General features: G+C 40.4%; 1 protein-coding gene across 2 annotated transcripts in view; it reads right to left on the bottom strand.

Annotated features, from left to right (window-relative positions):
• The window catches only part of mad1l1 (mitotic arrest deficient 1 like 1), a 527,237-nt gene that overhangs the window by 284,038 nt on the left and 216,883 nt on the right, over positions 1-26,316 (bottom strand). For both annotated transcript variants that reach the window (XM_062964141.1, XM_062964142.1), the window contains one exon: positions 20,546-20,636. In XM_062964141.1, coding sequence (XP_062820211.1) covers positions 20,546-20,636 — 91 coding nt within the window. The remainder of the gene's footprint in view (positions 1-20,545; positions 20,637-26,316) is intronic.

Raw genomic sequence — 26,316 nt, 5'->3', positions numbered from 1 at the left:
ATATAATATATTGTATATACATATAATATTGATAAAATATTATAATGTTATACAATATAATACTAATAATAATATCATATAATAATATTAATTATATATTCTATATTACATATAATATTACTAATAATATTACAGTATAGTTCAATATAGTAATATATAATGCTAATATTGTGCTATGCTAATAATATAATATATTGTATGTACATACAGCTGCTCTGAGTCCCCTTCGAGGTAAGAAGGGTGGGATATAAATGTAGTAAATAAATGCAGTAAGTAAATAAATAATTAATTTTAGACTTAGGCTCACCCAAATTCTGAAATGACTTGAAGGCACACAACAACAAACAACAATCCTAATTAACTTGACTATCTTATTGGCCAGTAGCAGGCCCATACTTTCCATTGAAATCCTGATAGGTTTATGTTGGTTAAGACTGTTTTCATTTTTAAATATTGTATTGTTCTTTCATTGTTGTTATTGTTTTGCACTACAAATAAGACATGTGCAGTGTGCATAGGAATTTGTTCATATTTTTTTTCAAATGATAATTTGGCCCCTCAACAGTCTGAAGGATTGTAGACCGGCCCTCTGCTTTAAAAGTTTGAGGACCCCTGATTTACACGCAAGCGAAGGCTGCTTGTATGAATTCCAGGACATCAGAATCCCTTTTCTAGGAACAGAGATGAGTATCCATCCTCAAAAGGGTGGCTAACCTTAAGCAGAGATGTTTCGGAAGATCTAAGATCCACAGAGATGTTCGCAGGAACACCTCAGCAAGCGAGAGTCCAAAAGTGGCAGGCTAAAACCCGGAACCTCAATCGGTAGCTAAACCGGATGAGAGACTCCCTCTTGGGCAGTTTGGAAGGCACTCAACAGACTGAGCTCTGGCGCCACGAGATGCAGAACCAACCTTAAGAAATGAGGCTACAAAGTGGAATCTACAACATGCAAGTGTGGACAAGAGCAAACCACAGACTATTTACTACAATGCAGTTTGAGCCCCACTACATGCACAATGGAGGACCTTCTTACAGCCACACAAGAGGCCAGCTTCTGGTCAAAGGAAATTTAGTATAATGCCAAGTTTTTGACTTTGTTTGTGTCAATCACATTTTATTGATTAGCCCATCGGCCGTATCAAAACATTTAGCACATAGACATACATACAACGTACAACCCGCTGTACAAAAGAAGTTACAATAAACAAGCTGTTAACAAGATCCTGTTCAGGATTCTGGCCGGCCTTTTTTTTTTTTTGGCATAAAGATATAATGAAGTTTATTTGCCAAAAAAAGAGAGAAAGAAACCCAGAATTAAAGTAAAATACATGATTGAGGCGGCAGCACTATTGTGGGCCAAAGATTGGGCAAAACTTGAAAATAGCAAAATTTTGAATCTGAAGGGAATAGACCTGAGATTAGGGTGGCACTCTTATCTCTGGTATGAAAAAAAAGATATAAAATAATTTCGTTTTATAAGGTCCTCAATTCTTAAGATATGGGAGAAATATATAAAAAAGGTTATATGAAAAAACACCATTATGGATATCACCATTACAGGCCTCCCAAAGAAGAAGAATAGGGTGGGGAAATTGGCTTAAATATAAAGATCTATTAATAATAAAAAATGGGAATTGGGCACTAAAAACACAACAGGAAATGAATAAATTAGATAAAAATATTTCCTGTTTTCAATATTATCGCATAAGGAGGGATAGATCATAATCAGGCTCGGGAGGGATAGTCTTATTGCGTCTATATGAATGGAATCCACTAAATGTCAGTTCATCTACTGTCCCTGTTTCCTGGATTCGTAAAATGTGGTGGCGAGTGAGAAAGTCTGCGACTTTGTTTGTGGTTTTTCTATACATTATAACTATATTCTCAATTCGCTTCTGACATGATAAATAAATGACCAGATGAGAAAAGACTGGGCTCAAGAAGTTCAGACTAGTTCAGAAACACAAATGAAAAGCTCCTTTTGTAAGAAGCAACAAAGTTTTGGATGAAGATTCATGAAGAATCACAAAAGATTTTAAAAAGAACATTTATAAGAAAACCAGAGTATTATCTATTAGGATTTACAGATTTAGATTTACAATTGACGGAACAAGAAGATAAACTTTTTACTTATGTTACGACTTCCGCTAGAATTGTTTTCGCTAGAGAATGGAAACGGGAATCAGTCCCAGCAATTGAGGAGTGGGTGGAGAAGATAAGAGAAATAAAGGATATGGACAAACCGACTTTTTTGTTGAAGAAAAATACAGGCAAGATCATGAAAAGAACGAATTGGGACGATCTTCAGGACTATCTGGATAATTTGAGAAAATGAAGATTACGAGAGACAATTTTGCTAATTTTTTTTCTCCTTAGCAAGAAAAAATATTATTGAACAATAAGAAAATATTATCCAATAATAATAATAATAATAAAACTTTATTTATACCCCGCCACCATCTCCCCGTGGGGACTCAGCGCGGCTCACAATGTTACAAAAGTAACAGCACAAATACATTAACAATACACACAGTTTAAAACACAAGAAGATGATAAAACAAGTTAAAACAAAGATTTAAACAACAATAATAATATCAATAGTAATAATATCAAACAACCACCAATGCAATTCAGTCAACTTCAAAGGTGGGGGACTATAGCAGCAATATAAGATAAAATCATTAGATTAAAATTATCCAAGAAGATGGAATGGAAGTCTTTTTTGTTTGTTTGTTTGTTTGTTTTTGTGTGTGGGTATATTTTTGTAGATTGTAGACTTTTACCTTTCTCTCTTTTCCCTACTTTTCTATACCTTGGTTGTTCTCACTCTTTCGATGTAGTATAAAAATTTAGTAAAATTCTTTAAAAAAAATAAAAAGAAAAGCTCTTTTTGTGCACAGAATGTAAAAAATGTTTTATAGCGATTGACCATTTTCATTTTTTTTTGTTAGTTGAGAAAATCTGAGAGTAGTCTTTCTATCTCTTGGAAAACATTTGCTTGCATGGCGTGTATCCCATCCCTAAAGAAGCAAAAGTTTAAAAACCTATTGCTTATCTACAGAAAAACCAAAGCTCCCGAAAACTGACCTCATTTTCTCCAAAGGAACCTTGGTACCAGCTTGAAGGAAATAAGAAAGTATTGCCCATCAAGGGGATTTACAAGGAAATAATGTCTCTGCAACTGAGCCGCATCCGTCTGTAACAAGGAGGCCAAGTAAAACCAAAGGAAGTCCTCTCCCCGGGTGAAATCCGGGCCCTTAATCCTTCCAATATAGAGACTAATTGGGAAAATCATCCCCTTTGGAAAAACACTTTTCTGTTTTGTTTTCCCAGTCATACAGAAGCCTGCAAACAGCTTATTTTGGGTACAGCCGTCCTAGGGATCCTCCATGGAATCGGTCAGGTCGAGAACAATGTTTATTATAGGTTTCTCTTGTGTCTCTTTTTCTTTAAATTGGCCAATTGCCAGGTTAGAGATTAGACTCTTACTTACGCTGACCTCCCTTGACTCCGCCGAGGCATCGGCAGGTTTATAATTTCGCCCAAGACGCTTCCATCAGAAGCTGTCTCTCTTTCTGGCTGGTTTAATACATCACATTCTCAAATCCTCGGCGCGAGAAGCAAAGAGAGGTGGGTGGCAAGGAGACAATAGAGGTTTGCGCTTTCAGTTGATTACTTGGCTTAATATTTAATTGCTTGGAGCTTTCATTAACTAATGCCATGAGGCAGCTAACTGGCATTTCTCTTGGACTCGTGGCTGATTCGGGGAGCAAATGAGACAAACAGAACTGCTTCCCATTTATTTATTTCCTCCAGAAGAGAAGGAGTGAGGAGCAGGATCTCTCTTCTTAAAGTGTGCCAGGGCTTTACGACAAAATGTAACTATGGCTTGCAAAGTCTGAGTATCACTTTTCCCATTACTTCATCGGAGCCTCAAGATTTTAAGTACTTGAGCGCCAATTCAAGGATTGTGCCATCTGAGATGAAGAATCCATATGTTATGGCCTCTGCACCTGACTGAAGGAATGGTGTCCATGATTTCACCTACCAACATCCAAGAAAATATGCACCTTATGGTATTTTTAGGGTCCTTGAGGTGATTCTATGGTATGCTTCCCGTGGAACCAACCTAGGAAACGCACCGAAGGACCAAGCAAATTCCTAGAAAGGAAACTCTCTAGGAACTTCTAGGTCTTCTACTGCAACACTGTGATAACTTCAAGAGCCAGGACCTCCCAGTTCTCTCTCAGTGTCTATGCCACAGTTTTTAAGATTAGCTTTAAGCCCATCTTTCAATCTCTTTTTCCGTGCTTGAGTTGGGAGGACAGTAACTGCTTTGGGAGATGCTGATCGGGCATTCGGACAAAGCCAGCTCCACAGATAGGTTTGAATTTAAGTTAACAGAACTGCAACTTATCAGCTCACAACTGCCACGACTACACAATAGGTTTTACTAGCTTGTGTGTGTGTATATATATGCTCCTTCAAGTCAACTCTTGATTTATGGCGACACCATAAACTTCATAGGGTTTTCCTAGTTTACCCCCAAACAGTACTTACAGCAAGTTGCCATTTTGATAAATGGCCTTTAAGAAGTCAAAATAAAACGCATATTCCATTAACTTTGTAAAGACTCGGTTGGCTAGAGGAGAAACTTTCTTGCTAAAGGTTGCCAGGAAAGTAGCTGCTGAGAAGGTTGAATATTGGATGAAATACACCTGAGTAAAGCCATCACTGCTGAAGTGCCTAAACATGCCATTACCTGGTTCGTCACGTATGTTTATTGTGGTATCACAGGTTGCAAACATACCATATATACTCAAGTATAAGCCGGATTTTTCAGCCCTTTTTTGGGCTAAAAAAGCCCCCTCGGCTTATACCTGAGTGAGGGTCCTGGCCAGCTTATATTTGGATCAGCTTATACTCGAATATATATGGTACGTTTATTATATTTCTCTATTATTGTTGTTGTTGTTATTACATTTGTTATTTTACTCTATGTATTATTATTAATACAGTAGAGTCTCACTTATCCAACATAAATGGGCCAGCAGAATGTTGGATAAGCAAATATATTGGATAATAAGGAGGCATTAAGGAAAAGCCTATTAAACATCAAATTAGGTTATGATTTTACAAATTAAGCACTAAAACATCATGTTATACAACAAATTTGACAGAAAAAGTAGTTGAATACTCAGTAATGCTATCTAATAATTACTATATTTACGAATTTAGCACCAAAATATCATGATATATTGAAAACATTGACTACAAAAAATGTGTTGGATAATCCAGAACGTTGGATAAGCGAGTGTTGGATAAGTGAGACTCTACTGTATATTTATTATTTTACTGTATTATTGTTGTTACTATTACAGTTATTATTTTATTCTGATATTATTGTTGTTATTATATTTATTATTTTTGTCTATTATTATTGGAAGGATACATAAGCACATTTACATTGAAGAAGGTTTGAATAATGATTCAATCAGAGTTGGACAGTCTTATTTTAAATTACAGTTTTACATAAATATTCAAAAACAACTAATGTAATGTTATTGGTATCTATTTTTATTTTTGAAATGATCAGTAGCTGCTGCATTTCCCACCCTTGGCTTATACTCAAGTCAATAAGTTTTCCCAGGTTTTTTTGTGGTAAAATTAGGTGCCTCGGTTTATATTCAGGTCAACTTATACTCAAGTATATACGGCAGTGACATATTTAAAGAACTTACCATGTTATTGAAAACCAAATAAGCCCCAAAAAACTCCAAGTATGTTGGTTAAGTTTCAGGAGTTTAGCAGACATACTTTCTCTTTTATGATTAACAACAACAACAACAACAACAACAACAACAACAGCAGAGGAGGAATTTTGTTTGTGTAAACTATTTAGATGACATTTTCCAAAGAGGCTTTAATGCACATATTTAAAGAACTTGCCATGTTATTGAAAACCAAATAAGTCCCAAAGAGCTCCAAGTATGTTGGTCAAGTTTCAGGAGTTCAACAGACATAGTTTCTCTTTTATGATTATCAACAAAAACAACAACAACAACAACAACAACAACAGCAACAACAAAAGGGAAGCAGGGATTTTGTTTGTGTAAACTATTTAGATGACATTTTCCAAAGAGGCTTTAATGCACATATTTAAAGAACTTACCATGTTATTGAAAACCAAATAAGCCCCAAAGAGCTCCAAGTATGTCGGTCAAGTTTCAGGAGTTCAGCAGACATAGTTTCTCTTTTATGATTATCAACAAAAACAACAACAACAACAACAGCAACAACAACAACAGCAACAACAAAAGGGAAGCAGGGATTTTGTTTGTATAAACTATTTAGATCTTCATTTTCCAAAGAGGCTTTTATACACGAGAAGCATGGAGAATATATAATTCCTTTCTTATCCTTGCATCGTTCCTCCTTCGGCAAGAATCGTACTCCTGTGTATTTTCACAACTGATAATTTGTAATTAATCCCAATCAATTCACGTGCTTTTTTTTTTCCTTCCCCAGAATGAAGGATTTCTGCCCCAGCAGTCTGCCGGCTTACACAATGCATAAATCACATATTAATTCTGAAATTACCAGGTTCGCATGCAGTTTGTCATAATTCTAAAATGACAGGCGGAGCTGACGTGGGGCTGGCCTGCAAGGCGGAAGCCGAACCGTGTAAGGATAGGAGGAGATGCGTTAAGGAAGAAAAACACTTCGACTCACACAGCATACCAAGCAAAGTGCTTCACGATTTGAGAGAAGGACACCTTCAAAGAGTGCACTCTCACTTAAGGTTTTTTGGCAGTGTAAATGGCCTCACGAGTGTGATAATTCTGACCTGTTGCCTAATGCTCTCCAACCGGGCAGTGTACAAGTTCATCACCTCTATGTAAGTTATGAAAGACTGAGTCGGGAAGAAAAATGCTAATGGACTCTACTGTGAACTCTAGTGTCCGAGGGAGAAAAGGGACTTGAGGCTGTTAGGAATGGTGGGAGTTGAAGTCCAAAACACTTGGAGAGAGGTCTTAAGTTGGCCCATGCCTGGTCTAGTATTACGTTGTGAACACTTTGGGTTTTCATCGAATCCTAGAGTTGGAAGAGACCTCACAGGCCATCCAGTCCAACCCTATTCTGCCAAGAAGCTGGAAAATCCAATTCAAATCATCCCCGACAGCTTCTGCTTCAAAGCCTCCAAAGAAGGAGCCTCCACCACACTCTGTAGCAGAGAGTTCCACTGCTGAACAGACCTCACAGTAAGAAAGTTCTTCCTGATGTTCAGGTGGAACCTCCTTTCCTATAGTTTGAAGCCATTGTTCCGTGTCCTAGTCTCCAGGGCAGCAGAAAACAAGCTCCCTCCCTCCTCCCTATGACTTCCTTCCCCTCACATCTTGACACATGGCTCTCATCATGTTGTTGTTGTTGTTGTTGTTGTTGTTGTTGCTGTTGTTGTTATATTGTATGACACAGCAAACAAGATAGATTTACGGGATTTTGTATCACAAAATCACAAGTCGAACACTTCCCAAGTGTCTAGGACTGTGTGATGTATCTTCGGATGATGCGCGCAGATCCCAGTGGGGTGGCCTTTTGCAGCTGGCAGATCGTAATTTTGTCAATCTCTATTATTTTATTGTATGACACAGCAAACAAGATAGATATGCTGGATTTCGTATCACAAAATCACAAGTCGAACACTTCCCAAGTGTCTAGGACTGTGTGATGTATTTTCGGATGATGCGCGCAGATCCCAGTCGGGTGGCCTTTTGCAGCTGGCAGATCGTGATTTTGTGAATGTCTATTGTTTCCAAATGCTGGCTGAGATCTTTTGGCACAGCACCCAGTGTGCCCATCACCACTGGGACCACCTGCACTGGTTTCTTTGAAGTTCAATCTTGAGGTCCTGATAGCGGCTGAGTTTTTCCTGTTGTTTTTCGTCAATGCGACTGTCACCTGGGATGGCAACATCAATGATCCAAACCTTTTTCTTTTCCACAACTGTGATGTCTGGTGTGTTGTGTTCCAGAACTTTGTCAGTCTGGATTCGGAAGTCCCACAGGATCTTTGCGTGCTCGTTTTCCAATACTTTTGCAGGTTTGTGATCCCACCAGTTCTTTACTGCTGGGAGGTGGTACTTGAGGCATAAGTTCCAATGAATCAATAATATAATAGTAATTACATTGTGAACACTTTGGGTTTTGCTTCCTTTTCTGCTGATATTAGCAAGTGATGAAACTGAGATGATGATGATCACGTGCAGCACCCTGGATAGCACCTGGCACCCGTTCCTTCTCTCGACCGGAGTGGGGACAGCTCCAATTATGGCTGCAGGCGCCGTTCTCTCCTCTGCCGCCCCCGTGGCTTCTGACAACCCGCTGCAGGCGGCATTGATTTCCCTTCATTCTTATAAAAGTCTGCAGCTTGGATATTACTCACTGTTTGGATCCTTACTGCTAATGAAATGCTCAAGTTGCAGAAAGAGAAGAGAAGCTGGGAATTGCCGGGTGATGACACCCCTGTGTACCTTAAATTTTAAACCGATTTGGGAACATATACTTCCGGGCGGAATGAGAGATAGGGGTTAATATAAGAAAAATAATTTGGTCCAAATGTTGTTTCTAAATGTTGTTTAATCTCACGACTCCTTCAGGAGGTGGCTTAGAGCCTGGTGTGGCTTTGCAGTTGCGTGTTGGACTGTTACTCCAAAAAGGCTTAAACCTCTATAGTATACAGCACCTATTCCTTTCTCTAGTTTTGGGAATAGGGATGCTTGGCAGGCTAGTGGAAATCACTACAGACAGTATTAGGTCCAGGGGATGCCATTATTTAACTTAAAATGACTTCTTAGCATGCAGATATAGTGAAGGTTCTCCTGTTCGACTTCGGGGAGATGGTGGCGAGATAGAAAAATAAAGTATTATTATTATTATTATTATTATTATTATTATTATTATTATTACAGTAGAGTCTCACTTATCCAACATAAACGGGCCAGCAGAACGTTGGATAAGCGAATTGTTGGATAATAAGGAGGGATTAAGGAAAAGCCTATTAAAGATCAAATTAGGTTATGATTTTACAAATTAAGCACCAAAACATCATGTTATACAACAAATTTGACAGAAAAAGTAGTAATGTTATGTTGTAATTACTGTATTTAAGAATTTAGCACCAAAATATCATGATATATTGAAAACATTGACTACAAAAATGCGTTGGATAATCCAGAACGTTGGATAAGTGAATGTTGCATAAGTGAGACTCTACTGTATATACTACTAGGAGATGTGAGAGATTTTACAGGGACGGAGCTATGATCTACCACTGTTTCCATTCAAATCCAGTTTAGATTGATGTCCGTGCGAAACCATAATCCCCTTCGTTTGCAATCTGGAAAATAGTTGTTACTAAAAATTTGTTGATATAGAAGATAATATAATATTACAAATATAGTACTTATATATGTTTTAATTTATACTATACTAGCTGTGCCCGGCCACGCGTTGCTGTGGTGTTGTCTGGTGGTGTTGGTGAAAAATTGTTGAGGTAGTGGTGGTATTGAATGTCTGTTGTATGGTAGTCTTTATGTTTAGTATGCACACTGAAGTGGATTATATGGCAGTGTGGAGTCAAGATAATCCAGTTCAAAGCAGATAACATAAGATGGGTTATATAGCTGTGTGGAAGGGCCTTGAGTCTACACTGCCATATAATCCAGTTAAAATCTGATAATCTGTGGAAGAGGCCTAAGTGAGGCCTAACTGTGCCTGTCCCCTGGGCTGAGGAGGTTGCTAGGAGACCAAGTGGGCAGAGCTTAGCCTTCTAACTGGCAGCAATGGGATAAAAACAATTATTCCTCTCCCTGTAATTAGGACTTTATGTTTCTTTTCTTTTTGTTGTATCAACCTAGAGCTGTGAATGATGGGTTGTGTTGTCAAATTTCGGGGTTGGGGGGCCTGTAGTTTTGTTGTTTTGTCCACTGCCCTGATGCCATCACTCTTTTATATATATAGATGATATACCATACTTTCATTTTTACGTTTCACTGTAGATTATAGACATCTCACGTTTAGTTAGTGGCTTTGCAGTTGCCTGTTGGACTGTTACTCCAAAAAGGCTCAAACCTCTGTAAAGATGGAGACCTCCTCCCTCTCTTTCTCTTGTCAAATCCTCTCCTTGCTTCTTTCCTCTCCAAATCCACGAAGGAGCGAAAGAGCCGGCATCGTGTATCCAGGAAATCAAGAATTGATCAAATCAGTGCTGCTTGGTGAAGTGGGAGGAAAGACTTCTGAAGAGTGCTCAATTAGCATTTATTTCGGCACGGGGCCCTGATGTTTACAGGCAATGGGGTGGCGGGTGAAGTGTTCCTTATGCAAATCCTGCCTTTCCTGCTCTTCTTGAAACGGGGGGAAAAGAACTTCCTTTTATCGCAAAAAGTTCTGTGGCCGCTTCAAGGGAGATTTGTTTAAAATCAGCTGCACTGCGACTTAATCGGATCCGTAGGCTTGGAGAGGGTGCTTGAGATAGTTAGGATGACTTCTCATGGACCCGCAGCTGGTTGGTGGAGAGAGGACTTGGGTTACACCTCAGAGGATTGGGTCTGCAAAGACGGAACAACATCTCCTCCTAATCTTTAAAATTCAGAAGGCATCCAACGAGAAAAGGGCTGGTTATGGAGCTGAGTGTGATGTTTGTAGACAGTCCATGTTTCATAGGCATATAGCAGGGTTGGGAGGACAATCTATATATATAAAAGAGTGATGGAATCCTTGCGACCGCCAAAACAAGAAAACTAAACACCCCACAACCTCGAAATTTGACAACACAACTCATCATCCACGCCTCTAGGTTGATACAACAAAAAGAAAAGAAAAATAAAAGTCCTAATTAGAGGGAGAGGAATAATTGTTTTTATCCAATTGCTGCCAGTTAGAAGGCTAAGCTCCGCCCACTTGGTTTCCTAGCAACCCACTCACCCAGGGGACAGGCAGAGTTAGGCCTCACTTAGGCCTCTTCCACACTGCCTATAAAATACAGATTATCAGATTTTAACTGGATTATATGGCAGTGTAGACTCAAGTCCCTTCCACACAGCTATATAACCCATTTATAATCTTATATTCTCTGCTTTAACTGGATTATCTGGACTCCACACCTTTACCCTTTACCTTAACTACCACCAATTCCTCAATACTTTATTTCCCATACCACTATACTTTGCCACAGCAACGCGTGGCCAGGCACAGCTAGTGGCTTTATAAACAAGCACCTTGGTATCTCTACGGATGTCCCAATCCCCAAACACTCTCATTTGAGAAAATGCTGCACTCGCAGAGCTCAGGCGGTGTTGTATTTCAGCGTCAATGTTGACTTTTGTGGAGAGGTGGCTTCCAAGGGAATGGAAATAGTCGACATTTTCTAATGTTACACCATTAAGTTGTATTCCTGGCATTGAAGAGGGATTGGCTGGTGCCTGTTGGAAGAGCATTTTGGTTTTCTCGATGTTCAATGAGAGGCCGAGCTTCTCGTTTGCTTCTGCAAAGGTGTTTAAAGTGGCTTGTAGGTCTTCTTCTGAATGCGCACAGACTACATTGTCATCTGCATACTGTAGTTCTATAGCAGATGTTGTTATTGCGCCAAATTGCTATATGTGTGTGTGTGTAAAGAAATCCTTGCGGGGTTGCTTGCAAAGGATCTGTGCAAAAAGGGAGCTGAGTTTTTTGCAGAGGCAAGCCATGCCTCAAACAATGTATCGGTTTGCTGGCAGATGGCTGGGTTTGTCAGTTGGTAATCTGAGCTTGCAGGGAGAGCACAGAAATGGAGAAGCTCTCTAGCTACGGTCAAGTAGTAGTTTGAATATGCTATGCTGTAAATAGAATGCTGATGTTATTGATCTTATGCAACTACATGGACATTGTACGATTGCAGAACTGTTTTATATTTCAACTCAACAAGCAAGAGTAAAGTTCTTTTGTTCTTTCAATTCCTCTGCCTGGTGTGAGTCTTTTGCACATGGTGTTAACTGGACGCTGCTGGATTCCGCTATACTCGCTAACAGTTGTGACCTTGATTTTGGTGTTTAGTTCAAAAACAGCTTAGAGCTGTAAGTAGAGAAATTAGGTACTGCTAATAAGGGGGAGGGGATATTTTACAACACCATAAAGAACAAAACCAGAAGGAGGAAGTCCTGATGGTTTGCTGTGTATGTGTACTGTGATCCACCCTGAGTCTCTTGGGGGATAGGGAAGAATATAAATAAAGTGTTGCTGTTGTTGTTGTTGTACAACAATGTAAGGAATGCATGACCCAAGGTACATGGTTAAAACACTAAGCTATGGTTTCGTTTTATGGTTGTTTGGCCCTGTGATCTACACAGGTTTTCAAAACTGTTGTCTTCTAAAAATAACAGATTAGGTCGATGCAAACTTGCCATTCACTCAGACAAACTCCAGCTCTCTTTGTAGAATAGCACTGTTTCAGAGCTCCCATTAATTTCATCAGAGCTCAGACAGGGAACATTCCTCCGCATTGTGTCTCAAGCACATACACCATTGAGATAAACTGCCGCATACACAGGCTTCCTTTCCATTACAGCTGTGAACTCCAAAACCAATTATTATCCTGAAAAGCAGCCCAGGGAACTAAACATTTGTCAATGCATTGCTTTTAATTCTGTAATAGTTTCATTATACGCCGTTCATGTCTTCCATTTAGTGCGTTCACGCAAAAATAAAATGCAGGAGGAAGAATACATTTCCAAACAAGCTGCTATAACCCAAACAGCGCAGCCATGAAAAGCGGATAAGCCAAATACACTTGTCCAATCTGTGTGATGTGGCTTAGTGTAGAATCCTGTTCACGTCCTTTTTCCTTCCTATACAGGGATCCAGATGCACCATCAGGCATTCCTTATCATGTGCCGGCTAACACGGACCAATTTGTAGTTCAACAACATCTAAAAGCCCGTAGCATTCCTCATCCTTTGCATGATACACCCTGTAAGGTGTATCGAATTATGGCTGGATCTGCATGACTTAACAAATCTACAGAGAGAAGAATAAAATTAAGCAGTGCTCAAATGACTCACGATGTAAATCTGAGCGGGCACGTAATTGCACACTAGACCACATTAGTGAACAAACTGCAAGGCAACTGGAACTACCTGAGAAGAGAAAGTCTGCAACAGATCATCCAAACACGAAGAATAGAAGAAGAAGAAGAAGAAGAAGAAGAAGAAGAAGAAGAAGAAGAAAACATAGCGTCAGACAAGAAGAAGATGAAGAAGAAGAAGAAGAAGAGGAGGAGGAGGAGGAGGAGGAGGAGGAGGAAGAAGAAGAAGAAAACATAGCATCAGACAAGAAGAAGAAGAAGAAGAAGAAAACAGCGTCAGACAAGAAGAAGAAGAAGAAGAAGAAGAAGAAGAAGAAGAAAACATAGCGTCAGACAAGAAGAAGAAAACATAGCGTCAGACAAGAAGAAGAAGAAGAAGAAACAGCGTCAGACAAGAAGAAGAAGAAGAAGAAGAAGAAGAAGAAGAAGAAGAAGAAGAAGAAGAAGAAGAAGAAGAAACAACAAACTTGTGGCTTCCTTGATTGAGCAATATTTTCACACATTGGCCAAGCAGATGCCTATTTGAAGCCCACAAGGAGGATAGGAAGGTACCGTATATACCCGAGTATAAGCCAACCCGAATATAAGCCGAGGCACCTAATTTTACCACAAAAACTGGGAAAACGTATTGACTCGAGTATAAGACGAGGGTGGGAAATGCAGCAGCTATGGGTCAAATTCAAAAATAAAAATAGATATTGATAAAATTGAATTATTCGAGGCATCAATAGGTTAAATGTTTTTGAATATTTATATAAAACTGTAATTTAAGATAATAATAAGACTTTAATAAGGTAAGACTGTCCAACTCTGAATACCTATATACTCAAGTATAAGCCGACCTGAATAGAAGCCGGCCAGGATCCTCACTTGAGTATAAGCCGAGTGGAGCTTTCTCAGCCCTAAAAAAGGGCTGAAAAACTAGGCTTATACTCGAGTATATACAGTAACCGGATCTCAAAAATGGAGAGGCATGTTGCCTCTGATATTGGGGATATTTGCTGTCTTTTAACGCACCCTGCCTAGTGGTTTTCCCATCCTGCACCCAAATGGTTGCACCGCTATTTGTGCAAAACATCCGCCAATGGGAGCATGCAACACTCAACCATCTTCACCTGAGATGAATAAAATCTTTTCCAAAACGCCTTTCTGAAGCAATGAAAATCCAACTCTCTTCCGCCTGTGATATTTTTAGAATGCCAAGTGGCTGCCTAGATTCCTAGCAGCATGTGGCACTAATGCCATAGGTGATGTGAGAATTAAATAGATGTTTAGTACACGGAAGGGCTTCTCAGTGCCCGCCAAGAAATATGTGTCTGTGATGATGCCTGCTGGCACGTCTAAGGGGAATTTAGCCTTTATTCCATTTGGATCTCAAATTAGGTTCCTCTGGAGCAAATGAGATTGCAAGCCCTGAAGGCACAGACGGAGTCTTCTCGCCATTCCTTATCTGTACAGACCCAAATATGCGATCGACTCAAAAGTAATGTTAAATAATGGTGCGTAAGAGTCTTCGTGCTGAACATAACACCAACTTCAGACAAGTAAGTTGCTTCACTGAGACAGTGTCATGCCTCCGTTTTAGAAAGCTCTCAATCCTAACAAAGTTAAGGGAGCTAGACAATTGAGTGGCTGACATGCATTCCACCATTACTGCCGATCTATTTACACTGCTGAGACAAACATACAAACTGGCTTAAAGTAGTCACAACTTCACTCAAAACTGGAATGTTTTAGCCAACCTACAGGTAGCCAAAGATTTTTCAAGAGTGAATCTGGATTGTCAGCTAGTTCTTCTCTTGTACAAGTCATTCAAGAAACAATAACATTCATGTATAATTTGAAGAAAGAGTAACAACAACAACATTTTAATATAGTCCAAAGACCCTTTTTCTTCACAGGCATACAAGGTGAATAAGGTTAAATTTTACAACAGTTAAAACTGCTTAGAACATAGCATTAAAACTGCTTGATGCCATACATGATGGCTAATAACCTAAGTTAAAAACTACAAAGGTACTGACATGTTTCAGCTCTCAGGGTGTGATTTAAAAACATCAGTTCCGCAGCACCCTGAATTTATTGGTGATCCATGACTCTCACCAATTCATCCACCGTCAGACTGCTTGCCCGTCCGGAGAAGCAGTACCGACAAACGACACCACAGTCGCAAATCAGCTGAACGCAGCGGTTCTAAGACTTTATTCCATATATACAAGTTATTTACAAGTTGCAAAGTCCATCACTCACAGCAGACATGCTTCTCTCCTTGCCGATCAGCAAAGCTCACACACACTGCTGATAAGAGCACATTCCACAACAGAATGACGAACGTCCTCTCCAGCTGGAAGTCACGACCTATTGGCTGTTGCAGACTATCACTCAAACTGGCCTGCCGTTAACACTTCAGATGCTGGAACACATATCTGGTATACACAGTTGCAAACAGTAAAAAACACTTGATTCATCATTTCACCCTTAAACCCAAAATAAACCTGTATCTAAAATTGGGAATTGTCTAATCCTGGCTGCCATGGAAAGAAACTTGACATTTCACACGCATGTTTGGTGATGCCACATGAGGTATAATATGCCAATCACCAACCAACTAATCCTCGCCGTTAAGAGGACAATCCATGTCTTAAATTAAATTGCAAACAATATTCTTCCTGGGTCATTTTTTTTAAAACAGAGGAGAAAACCAATTTTGAAGCATGGCACTTTCCAATGTCAAACTGAAGCAGTTATTAAAGAGCAGTCCCAAATGCTCTTTGAATTAGCAGTGCCAACTGCTTCCCCAGCAATCTGCCTCAGTCACGACCGCACCAGCAAACGGCACTTGACAAATGTGATGACCCAACTAATGGATTTTATGGGCCACCTACATAGGACAGAATTATCCAAATCGTATCTCCAATTTTGGCAATTCTGGGCTCCCAGTGCAGCTTGATGCTTGAAAGATTGCTAAAAAAAATCAAGCAGCCACATAGTCTCATATTCCCTTTCCTTGGAAGAGCATAAAAGGATGGGTTAATGAGTAAATGGAAGCAGAGCGGATTGAATAATTCCTGCCACTGGCAGATCTCAGAGGCCAATTGCTTGCAAGATCTAAAGGGCTAGACCAGGGGTCCTCAAACTTTTTAAGCAGAGGGCCGGTCCACGGTCCCTCAGAGTGTTGAGGGGCCAGACTATAGTTTAAAAACAAATATGAACAAATTCCTATGCACACTGCATATGGCTTATTTGTAGTGCAAAAAAAAAAAAAGGCCAACGAAATGTTATGATTTGCAAAGGCACTGTGCTATATTTGTGTGTTAACTGGAAAATGAAGTGCATGAAGCCGATTGGCTGAACCTGCAAAGACCTGTAATTTGATTCGAAACTGTTTCTGTTCTGCTGCTGGAGAACCGGTTTGAACAAATTTCTGTTCAGTGTGAGTCTGTGTGAGTACTGCCTGGGGAAGATGGCTCTGTACTCAGAGAGTCCTTGCTATTTCTGAGGCCTTGTTTGCTACTGGGAAAAGAGGATGAAGAACCAGGACTGTATTCTTCACTGAAGGAGATTTATGGACTGAAAAAGGACTGTTTATGACTGCTGGGTTTCTGTAAGCAATCAGAGGGACCATTGTGAATACCATTGTTCTTTGGATCTCTTGGAATTAGTAAAGTTATTGTATTGTTTGTTCTGCAAATCTGAGCATTGTTCTGCAGGGTGACTCTGGGCTCATGGGCACATGTAAGAGCTTCCGTTTACCATCTACAATGTGCAACACGAAAGAACAACACAATATTTCAAAATAAGAACAATTTTAACCCACATAAACCTACCAGGATTTCAATGGGAAGTGTGGGCCTGCTTCTTGCTGATGAGATAGTCAAGTTAATTAGGATGGTTGTTGTGGTTGTTGTTGTTGTGCCTTCAAGTCATTTCAGACCTAAGTCTAAAACCGAAAGTGGGGGCCAGATAAATGACCTTGGAGGGCCGCATGTGGCCCCCGGGCCTTAGTTTGGGGACCCCTGGGCTAGACTAAGAGCATGGCTGGTAACACATTTCAAACCTTCCAAATCTCCATCGAAAAAGCAGAGATTTGCTTAGGCCTGGGCTATGCTGCTCCAGAGCTATGAACAGACAGATATCTTTGCAGGCGGAAACGAGCAAGCGGTAACCTTCTGTGGAACCAAACCGGCAGTAAGTGCTCCTCGGAGACTGGGGCATCCAAACACCGAGCCCAATCCTTTCATCTCCTTCTGACAACAGCAGCCCAATTAAAGGAGAACCCGGTGACAAGCTTCATGCTAAATGCTGCTTGGTTAAAAGCGCTCCGTCGCTCTCGACGCCCCGTTTTATCAAAGCTGTCACTGCTCCCGCCCCCGTTCCTCATCCCAATCTTCAGGAATTGGTAATAAAAGGGAAATTTGATCAGCTTCTAACAGGTGTCAAGAGAAAAAAAAATCAATGGCCTGCCTAGGATCTAGGTGATTTCAAACCTGGCATTTAAAAATCACCTGCTATCTCCAGCAACAAACAATTTAAAGGAGGGGAATGGGGAAAAAAATGAAAAGAACGGGACACCCTAACAACGCTGGGCTTGTGCTCGGCACATCTGAGAGGACGCAGAGAAACAGACACAGAGATAACGCAATATTCCTTTGAGTAAGACAGGGTTTGATTTAATGCAAAGATGTTCAGGTTCCCTCATTTGCTATCTTCAAACAGGAAATCCTTAAAAAGTAGGCGCTATGGTGGAAAAGGGAGGAGGCAAAGTCACTCTTTCGTTTTGAATGTGTTTCAAAACAAAACCTTTTTTTTCCATTCTGAGAAGTGTAAGCTACCCTTCCCAACATCAGGCAAGGGCCACACTTTCAGAAATGACTACAAGGTATGCATTTTTCTTTGAAATTTGTATACGGGTTGTTATTTGTGTGCTTATTTGCATCAGAGAGGAAATCTATATATATAAAAGGGTAATGAAATTTCGGCCTAGGACAAAACAACAAAACTACACATCCCAGAAACACCAAACTTGGCAGCACAACCCCTCATCCATGCCTCTACGTTCATACAACAAACAGCTCCAGCTACTCCAGAAAACGGCCAGGCTTTGAGACTGCAAGGCTATTCACTGCTAGTCTACCTGACCAACAAAGGATTCCCATAAGCCACAGCAATGCGTGGCTGGGAAAAGCTAGTACAGAATATTTGAGCTGAAGCAGAGATACTGAAGAGGGATTCTTTGAAACCGTCACAACAAAAACACCATTGGGTTGCTGTGAATTTTCTGGGCTGTATGGGCATGGAAAACTCACAGCAGCCCAGGGATTCCAGCCATGAAAGCCTTTGACAACATAAAAACACAATTCTTCTTAGGCAGCCTTTGGTGATCTTATCATTTTCCTTTGCTAGTCATTGAACAGTGTCACATAACCAACCCTAATAGTCGCCAAACATATACATAAGCAAATGCATACATAGTAAAGGTAAAGGTTTTCCCTGATGTTAAGTCCAGTCGTGTCCAATGACTCTGGGGGTTGGTGCTCATCTCCATTTCTAAGCCAAAGAGCCGGCGTTGTCCATAGACACCTCCAAGGTCATGTGGCCACTGGCATGACTGCATGGAGCACCATTACCTTCCTGCCAGAGCGGTACCTATTGATCTACTCACATTGGCATGTTTTCGAACTGCTAGGTTGGCAGAAGCTGGGGCTAAAAATAGGAGCTCATTCTACTCCCTGGATTCGAACCTCCGACCTCTCAGTCAGCAAGTTCAGCAGCTCAGCGCTTTAACACACTGAGCCACCGGAGACTCGAAAGAAAGAAAGAAAGAAAGAAAGAAAGAAAGAAAGAAAGAAAGAAAGAAAGAAAGAAAGACAGAAAGAAAGTTAGTTATAATTTTATAAAATCTGATATTTGATACACCAGGGTGCAAGTAAAGACTGAGTGAAAGGAGGAAAGCCATCTGCGTCATCCAATCAATCATTGTACAGTTCTGTAGTACATAAAACTACAATAATAAAAGTAAAGGTTGTCCCCTGACATCAAGTCTAGTTGTGTCAAATTCTGGTGGTTGGTGCTCATCTCCATTCCGAAGCCAAAGAACCGGCGTTGTCCGTAGACACCTCCAAGGTCATGTGGCCATTTCATTTCATAAAACAACATATGCAATTGACATTATTATAGACCTGGTGAGATTACCTCCTTGCACGTCTGTTTGCAGGAGTGAAAGGCCACAAGCACAGGACAAAACCATCCAGCTCATATTTGTAAGCATGCTAGAAAGGCATACTTCTCAAGGTTTTTGTATGTTTTCCAGGCTGTGTGGCCATGTTGCAGAAGTATTCTCTCCTGATGTTTCGCCCACATCTATGGCAGGCATCCTCAGAGGTTGTGAGGTATGGAGAAACTAAGCAAGGAAGGTTTGTATATCTGTGATTTATATATCTCCATACCTCTCAACCTCTGAGGATGCCTGCCATAGATGTGGGCAAAAGGTCAGGAGAGAATGCTTCTGGAACATGGCCACACAGCCCGGAAAACATACAACAACCCTGTGATCCCAGCCATGAAAGCCTTCAACAACACACCTCACAACCTCTGAGGATGCCTGCCATAGATGTGGGCAAAACGTCAGGAGAGAATGCTTCTGGAACATGGCCAGACAGCCCGGAAAACATACAACAACCCTGTGATCCCGGCCATGAAAGCCTTCGACAACACACCTCACAACCTCTGAGGATGCCTGCCATAGATGTGGGCGAAACGTCAGGAGAGAATGCTTCTGGAACATGGCCAGACAGCCCGGAAAACATACAACAACCCTGTGATCCCGGCCATGAAAGCCTTCGACAACACACCTCACAACCTCTGAGGATGCCTGCCATAGATGTGGGCGAAACGTCAGGAGAGAATGCTTCTGGAACATGGCCAGACAGCCCGGAAAACCTACAACAACCCTGTGATCCCGGCCATGAAAGCCTTCGACAACACACCTCACAACCTCTGAGGATGCCTGCCATAGATGTGGGCGAAACGTCAGGAGAGAATGCTTCTGGAACATGGCCACACAGCCCGGAAAACATACAACAACCCTGTGATCCCGGCCATGAAAGCCTTCAACAACACACCTCACAACCTCTGAGGATGCCTGCCATAGATGTGGGCGAAACGTCAGGAGAGAATGCTTCTGGAACGTGGCCAGACAGCCCGGAAAACATACAACAACCCTGTGATCCCGGCCATGAAAGCCTTCAACAACACACCTCACAACCTCTGAGGATGCCTGCCATAGATGTGGGCGAAACGTCAGGAGGGAATGCTTCTGGAACATGGCCAGACAGCCCGGAAAACATACAACAACCCTGTGATCCCGGCCATGAAAGCCTTCGACAACACATACTTCTCAAGCTGGACTAAGCTTTCCAAAAATGCTTACCTGTAAGGTTATCTGTTCCAGCTTCATCTCCAGAGACCTGTTCTCCTCTTCTAATCGTCTTCTTTCCGTTTCCAGTTCCTCAATCTTTAATCTACGAGAACAAAAATGATACTCAGAATTCGTAGAATTTCCATCTCGGTGTTACAATCCTATCACAAGAACGTAACAACTAGGTTCTTGTTTCAGCCTGCAAATCCGGGGTCCTTCCACGCAGCCATATAACCCAGAATATCGAGGCAGATAATCCACAAAATCTGCTTTGAAGTTGATGATCTGAGTCCACACTGCCATATAATCCAGCTCAATGTGGATTTTATACAGCTTTGTGGAAGGAGAACCAGTGTGTCACCAAAGTTGGATCAAGCAAGCTTCCAGGGAAGTGAACAAGTTTTGCTAACTGTAACCTTAGAAGAACCCAGTTATCTGAATCACTATAAGGTAAAGGTTTCCCCTGATGTTAAGTCCAGTCGTGACCGTCTCTTGGGGTTGGTGCTCATCTCCATTTCTAAGCCGAAGAGCCGGTGTTGTCCGTAGACATCTTCAGGTCATGTGGCCGGCATGACTGCATGGAGCGCCGTTACATACTATATATCCTATACATCACTATCTATATATATAAAAGGGTAATGAAATTTCATCCTAGGACAAAACAACCAAACTACACATCCCAGAAACACTAAACTTGGCAGCACAACCCCTCATCCATGCCTCTACGTTCATACAACAAAAAGAAAAGAAAAATAAAGTCCTAATTAGAGGGAGAGGAATAATTGTTTTTATCCAGTTGCTGCCAGTTAGAAGGCTAAGCTCCGCCCACTTGGTCTCCTAGCAACCCACTCAGCCCAGGGGACAGGCAGAGTTAGGCCTCACTTAGGCCTCTTCCACACTGTCTATCAAATACAGATTATCTGATTTTAACTGGATTATATGGCAGTGTAGACTCAAGGCCCTTCCACACAGCTATATAACCCATTTATAATGGACTTAATGTAAGGTAAAACCTTTACCCTTTACCTTAACTACCACCAACTCCTCAATACTTTATTTCCCATACCACCAGACTTCGCCACAGCAACGCGTGGCAGGGCACAGCTAGGGGCCGGGCTGTGGCGCAGCTGGCTAGTAACCAGCTGCTATTAATCACTACTGACCGAGAGGTCATGAGTTCGAAGCCCGGGTCGGGTTAAGCCTCCGACCATTAAAATATATATATATAGCCCCGGCTTGCTGTTGACCTAGCAGCCCCGAAAGACAGTTGCATCTGTCAAGTAGGGAAAATTTAGGTACGCTTTATGCGGGAGGCTAATTTAACTAATCTACAACACCATAAAAAAAAACTGCTCACGAGGAAAAGAATGAGGAAGAACAGACACCAATGGACGGTGAAGCTACAGCTCCCCCTGTGGCCGGAATCGTGAAGCTGGAAAGATGTTAAAAATGCCTCTGTGTCTGTCTAAAAACTGAATGTTGTTTGTCTGTTGGCATTGAATGTTTGCCATATATGTGTTCATTGTAATCCGCCCTGAGTCCCCTTCGGGGTGAGAAGGGCGGAATATAAATACTGTAAATAAATAAATAAATAAATAGTACATACTGTACAATCCTTAGGTTTTAACTAAGTCATGACTTTCATGTCCCAGTTTAGGTGGTGAGAAAGTGTCTATGCTCAGAGGCAAAGGCCAGTCTGCACCCATTCAAATGCACATTCTTTTTAACTCTTATATCTTTTGTTCTGAGTCTGAGTTGAAGAAAAACTGCACAGCCAAGTTCTAATGTGGCTCAAAACAATGATCTGCACCCAATTAATTATGAAGAGCCTTTTCCAAAACCTTGGCGGTTGAGAACATGAACAAGAATTTCAGCGGTAGGGATTGCTTCGGATCCCTCAAAGGGTTTCCCTGAGCAGCTGTAATTGAAATTGAAATTATCCTGAAAAGCAGACTCTGAAGGCACAGGAATGCAGCATTTGAAAGCCTTCTGAGAACATTTTAGCTTGGAGGAAAACTCTCACACAAGTTGCTTCTGCACCAAGATTCGTACCTGCTTTTTCTCGAGGGTTAGCCTCCTAAGACCCAGGCATAAGAGAAAAAGCAGGAACAGAGGAACCGCTTATAAAAGAGAGGCATCTAAAAAGACTCCAAAGAGAAGAGAGAGACCATTTCATATTGGGTCTGGCTCATATTCTTCAGATGGAACTTCTATGGTTTAGTTACGTCCTGCACAAAAATAAACCACAACTGGGGAAAAATCTATATATATAAAAGAGTGATGGCATCACGGCGACCCACAAAACAACAAAACTACAGGCCCCCCAACCTCGAAATTTGACAACACAACCCATCATCCACGCCTCTAGGTTGATACAACAAAAAGAAAAGAAAAATGAAGTCCTACTTAGAGAGGGAGGAATAATTGCTTTTATCCAATTGCTGCCAGTTAGAAGGCTAAGCTCCTCCAACTTGATCTCCTAGCAACCCAATAAAAAATAATAAAAAACACTAAAAATAATTTAAAACACTAAAAAATTAATACAATAAAATACTATAATAACAGAAAATAACTAAAAATAATACAAGAAAATAATAAAATATAATAAATAAAAAGATAACTTACAATAAAATTAATTTAAAAATACAAATAACGTCAAATAAAAATTACACAACAATTTTTAACCAATACCACCACCACTTTGCCACAGCAACGCGTGGCAGGGCACAGCTAGTGAAATATAGATTTGTAACTATATTACCATGTGCAAACTGTGATATCTTGTTCAATTTGTGATTCGTTTAAGAACATGTTTTCTGATGGATAATTGCACATTCTTTTCAAAAGCTGGCCAAGTGGTAAGTTGCATTGTAAGAGATCTAAAATGTGAACAAGCGGGATTTCTCCCATACAGAAATATAAAAGAAAATTTAAGAACTACAGTAGAGTCTCACTTATCCAAGCTAAACGGGCCGGCAGAAGCTTGGATAAGCGAATATCTTGGATATTAAGGAGGGATTAAAGAAAAGCCTATTAAACATCAAATTAGGTTATGATTTTACAAGTTAAGCACCAAAACATTCATGTTATACAACAAATTTGACAGAAAAAGTACAGTAGAGTCTCACTTATCCAACACTCGCTTATGCAACGTTCTGGATTATCCAATGCATTTTTGTAGTCAATGTTTTCAATACATCATGATATTTTGGTGCTAAATTTGTAAATACAGTAGAGTCTCACTTATCCAACATAAACGGGCCGGCAGAACGTTGGATAAACGGATATGTTGGATAATAAGGAGGGATTAAGGAAAAGCCTATTAAACATCAAATTAGGTTGTGATTTTACAAATTAAGCACCAAAACATCATGTTATATTACAAATTTGACAGAAAAAGTAGTTCATACGCAGTACTGCTATGTTGTAATTACTGTATTTACGAATTTAGCACCAAAATATCATGATTTATTGAAAACATCGACTACAAAAATGTGTTGGATAATCCAGAATGTTGGATAAGCGAGTGTTGGATAAGTGAGACTCTACTGTACAGTAATTACTACATAACATTACTGCGTATTGAACTACTTTTTCTGTCAGATTTGTTGTATAACATGATATTTTGGTGCTTAATTTGTAAAATCATAACCTAATTTGATGTTTAATAGGCTTTTCCTTATTCTCTCCTTATTATCCAACATATTCGCTTATCCAACATTTTGCCGGCCTGTTTACGTTGGATAAGCGAGACTCTACTGTAGTTCAATACGCAGTAATGTTATGTTGTAATTACTGTATTTACGAATTTAGTACCAAAATATCACGATATATTGAAAACATTGACTACAAAAATGGCTTGGATTATCCAGAAGCTTGGATAAGCAAGGCTTGGATAAGTGAGACTCTACTGTATATTAAATTTGACGGAATACTATGAAGTTATGAAAAAGAAAGACGTTCTCTTTTTGGCATTAGACGCTGAAAAAGCATTTGACAATGTCAACTGGGACTTTCTATCAGATGAGTTTCTATGCATGGTAGTAGTACCCAAGTTTGACGGAAAGAAATACAAAGTTGGGATTTCTCACATGTAAAGATTACGTTTCTTCTACAGCTACTTACTTACTAAAGAAGATGACAAAACACACTTGGGTATACAGTAAAGTCTCACTTATCCAAGCCTCGCTTATCCAAGCTTCTGGATTATCCAAGCCATTTTTGTAGTCAATGTTTTCAATATATCGTGATATTTTGGTGCTAAATTCATAAATACAGTAATTACAACATCACATTACTGCATATTGAACTACTTTTTCTGTCAAATTTGTTGTATAACATGATGTTTTGGTGCTTAATTTGTAAAATCATAACCTAATTTGATGTTTAATAGGCTTTTCCTTAATCCCTCCTTATTATCCAAGATATCCGCTTATCCACGCTTCTGCCGGCCTGTTTAGCTTGGATAAGAAACTCTACTGTATTTCCCATTTTTGGCCTGGTCCCACCCATTCCTCTAAAAATATTTTCCTCGCAGCATGGTCAACAAAATCAAATACTGAATCGGCTTTGGCCATCCGGTGATTGCCCAAAAGTACAGCTAATGCGATTTATGGGCGGCAGGCTGTAGGAGAGGGACTGACAGTGTTAATATTGCTTCTCAGAAGTAATAATGTTGGGAGAGAATTTCGCATTTAATGTTATAAAAGGTTTGATGAAAAGAGCGCTTTGTTCTCACGAGGAGAAAGAAACGGGGAAGGAAGAGGAGAAATAGATAAAGTCTTTCAAGCTTCCCAGGGAAATTTTTTACTTTCCATATTAAAAGAAAAAGAAGACAAAAGAATGGTGTGTTGGTTTAAAGGGGGAAAAAGCCCTCACACATCGGATGTGAATACAGATTTGGAGGATTGACATGGATGTCATTGTCCTTCCGTTGCTACCGATTTGTTTTTTGGAAGCTTAAGCGGATGAGAGGGAAAAGGAAAGGGACTGAGGCTGTTAGGAATTGTGGGAGTTGGAGGGCCCAAGTTTGCCCATGCCTGGACTAGTCCCAACCCAAAACAGGCTCCCTTGCACAATTCAAACACTGCAAGCAAATTTATTTATTTATTTGTTTCCAGTATTTATATTCCGCTCTTCTCATCACAATGTACATAAACATGCCAAATATTCAATACTAGCCGGCTGTGGCGCAGCTGGCTAGTAACCAGCTGCAATAAATCACTACTGGCTGAGAGGTCATGAGTTCGAAGCCTGGGTCGGGTTAAGCCCCCGACCATTAAATAGCCCGGCTTGCTGTTGACCTATGCAGCCCTGAAAGACAGTTGCACCTGTCAAGTAGGGAAATTTAGGTATGCTTTATGCGGGAGGCTAATTTAACTAATTTACAACATCATAAAAACTGCCAGCAAAACACGAGGAAAGGAATGAGGAAGTACAGCCACTAGTGGACAGTGAAGCAACAGCTCCCCCTGTGGCCGGAATTGTGAAGCTGGAAAAAATGTTAAATGCCTCTGTGTCTGTCTATATATATTGTTTGTCTGTTGGCATTGAATGTTTGCAATATATGTGTTCATTGTAATCCGCCCTGAGTCCCCTTTGGGGTGAGAAAGAAGGGCGGAACATAAATACTGTAAATAAATAAATTAGACATACGACATACAGACACAGACAGAGACACAGAGGTAATTTAACATTTTCCAGCTTCCGGCTTCATGAGGGGAATGCTGCTTCATCATCCACTGTGACACCGAGTCCTTGATGAAGTACTTCCTCATTCTTCT

The sequence above is a fragment of the Anolis carolinensis genome, unplaced genomic scaffold (genome assembly GCF_035594765.1).
Source record: "Anolis carolinensis isolate JA03-04 unplaced genomic scaffold, rAnoCar3.1.pri scaffold_13, whole genome shotgun sequence".
In the NCBI taxonomy this organism is placed as follows: Eukaryota; Metazoa; Chordata; class Lepidosauria; order Squamata; family Dactyloidae; genus Anolis; species Anolis carolinensis.
This window is presented reverse-complemented; position numbering and strand designations above follow the sequence as displayed.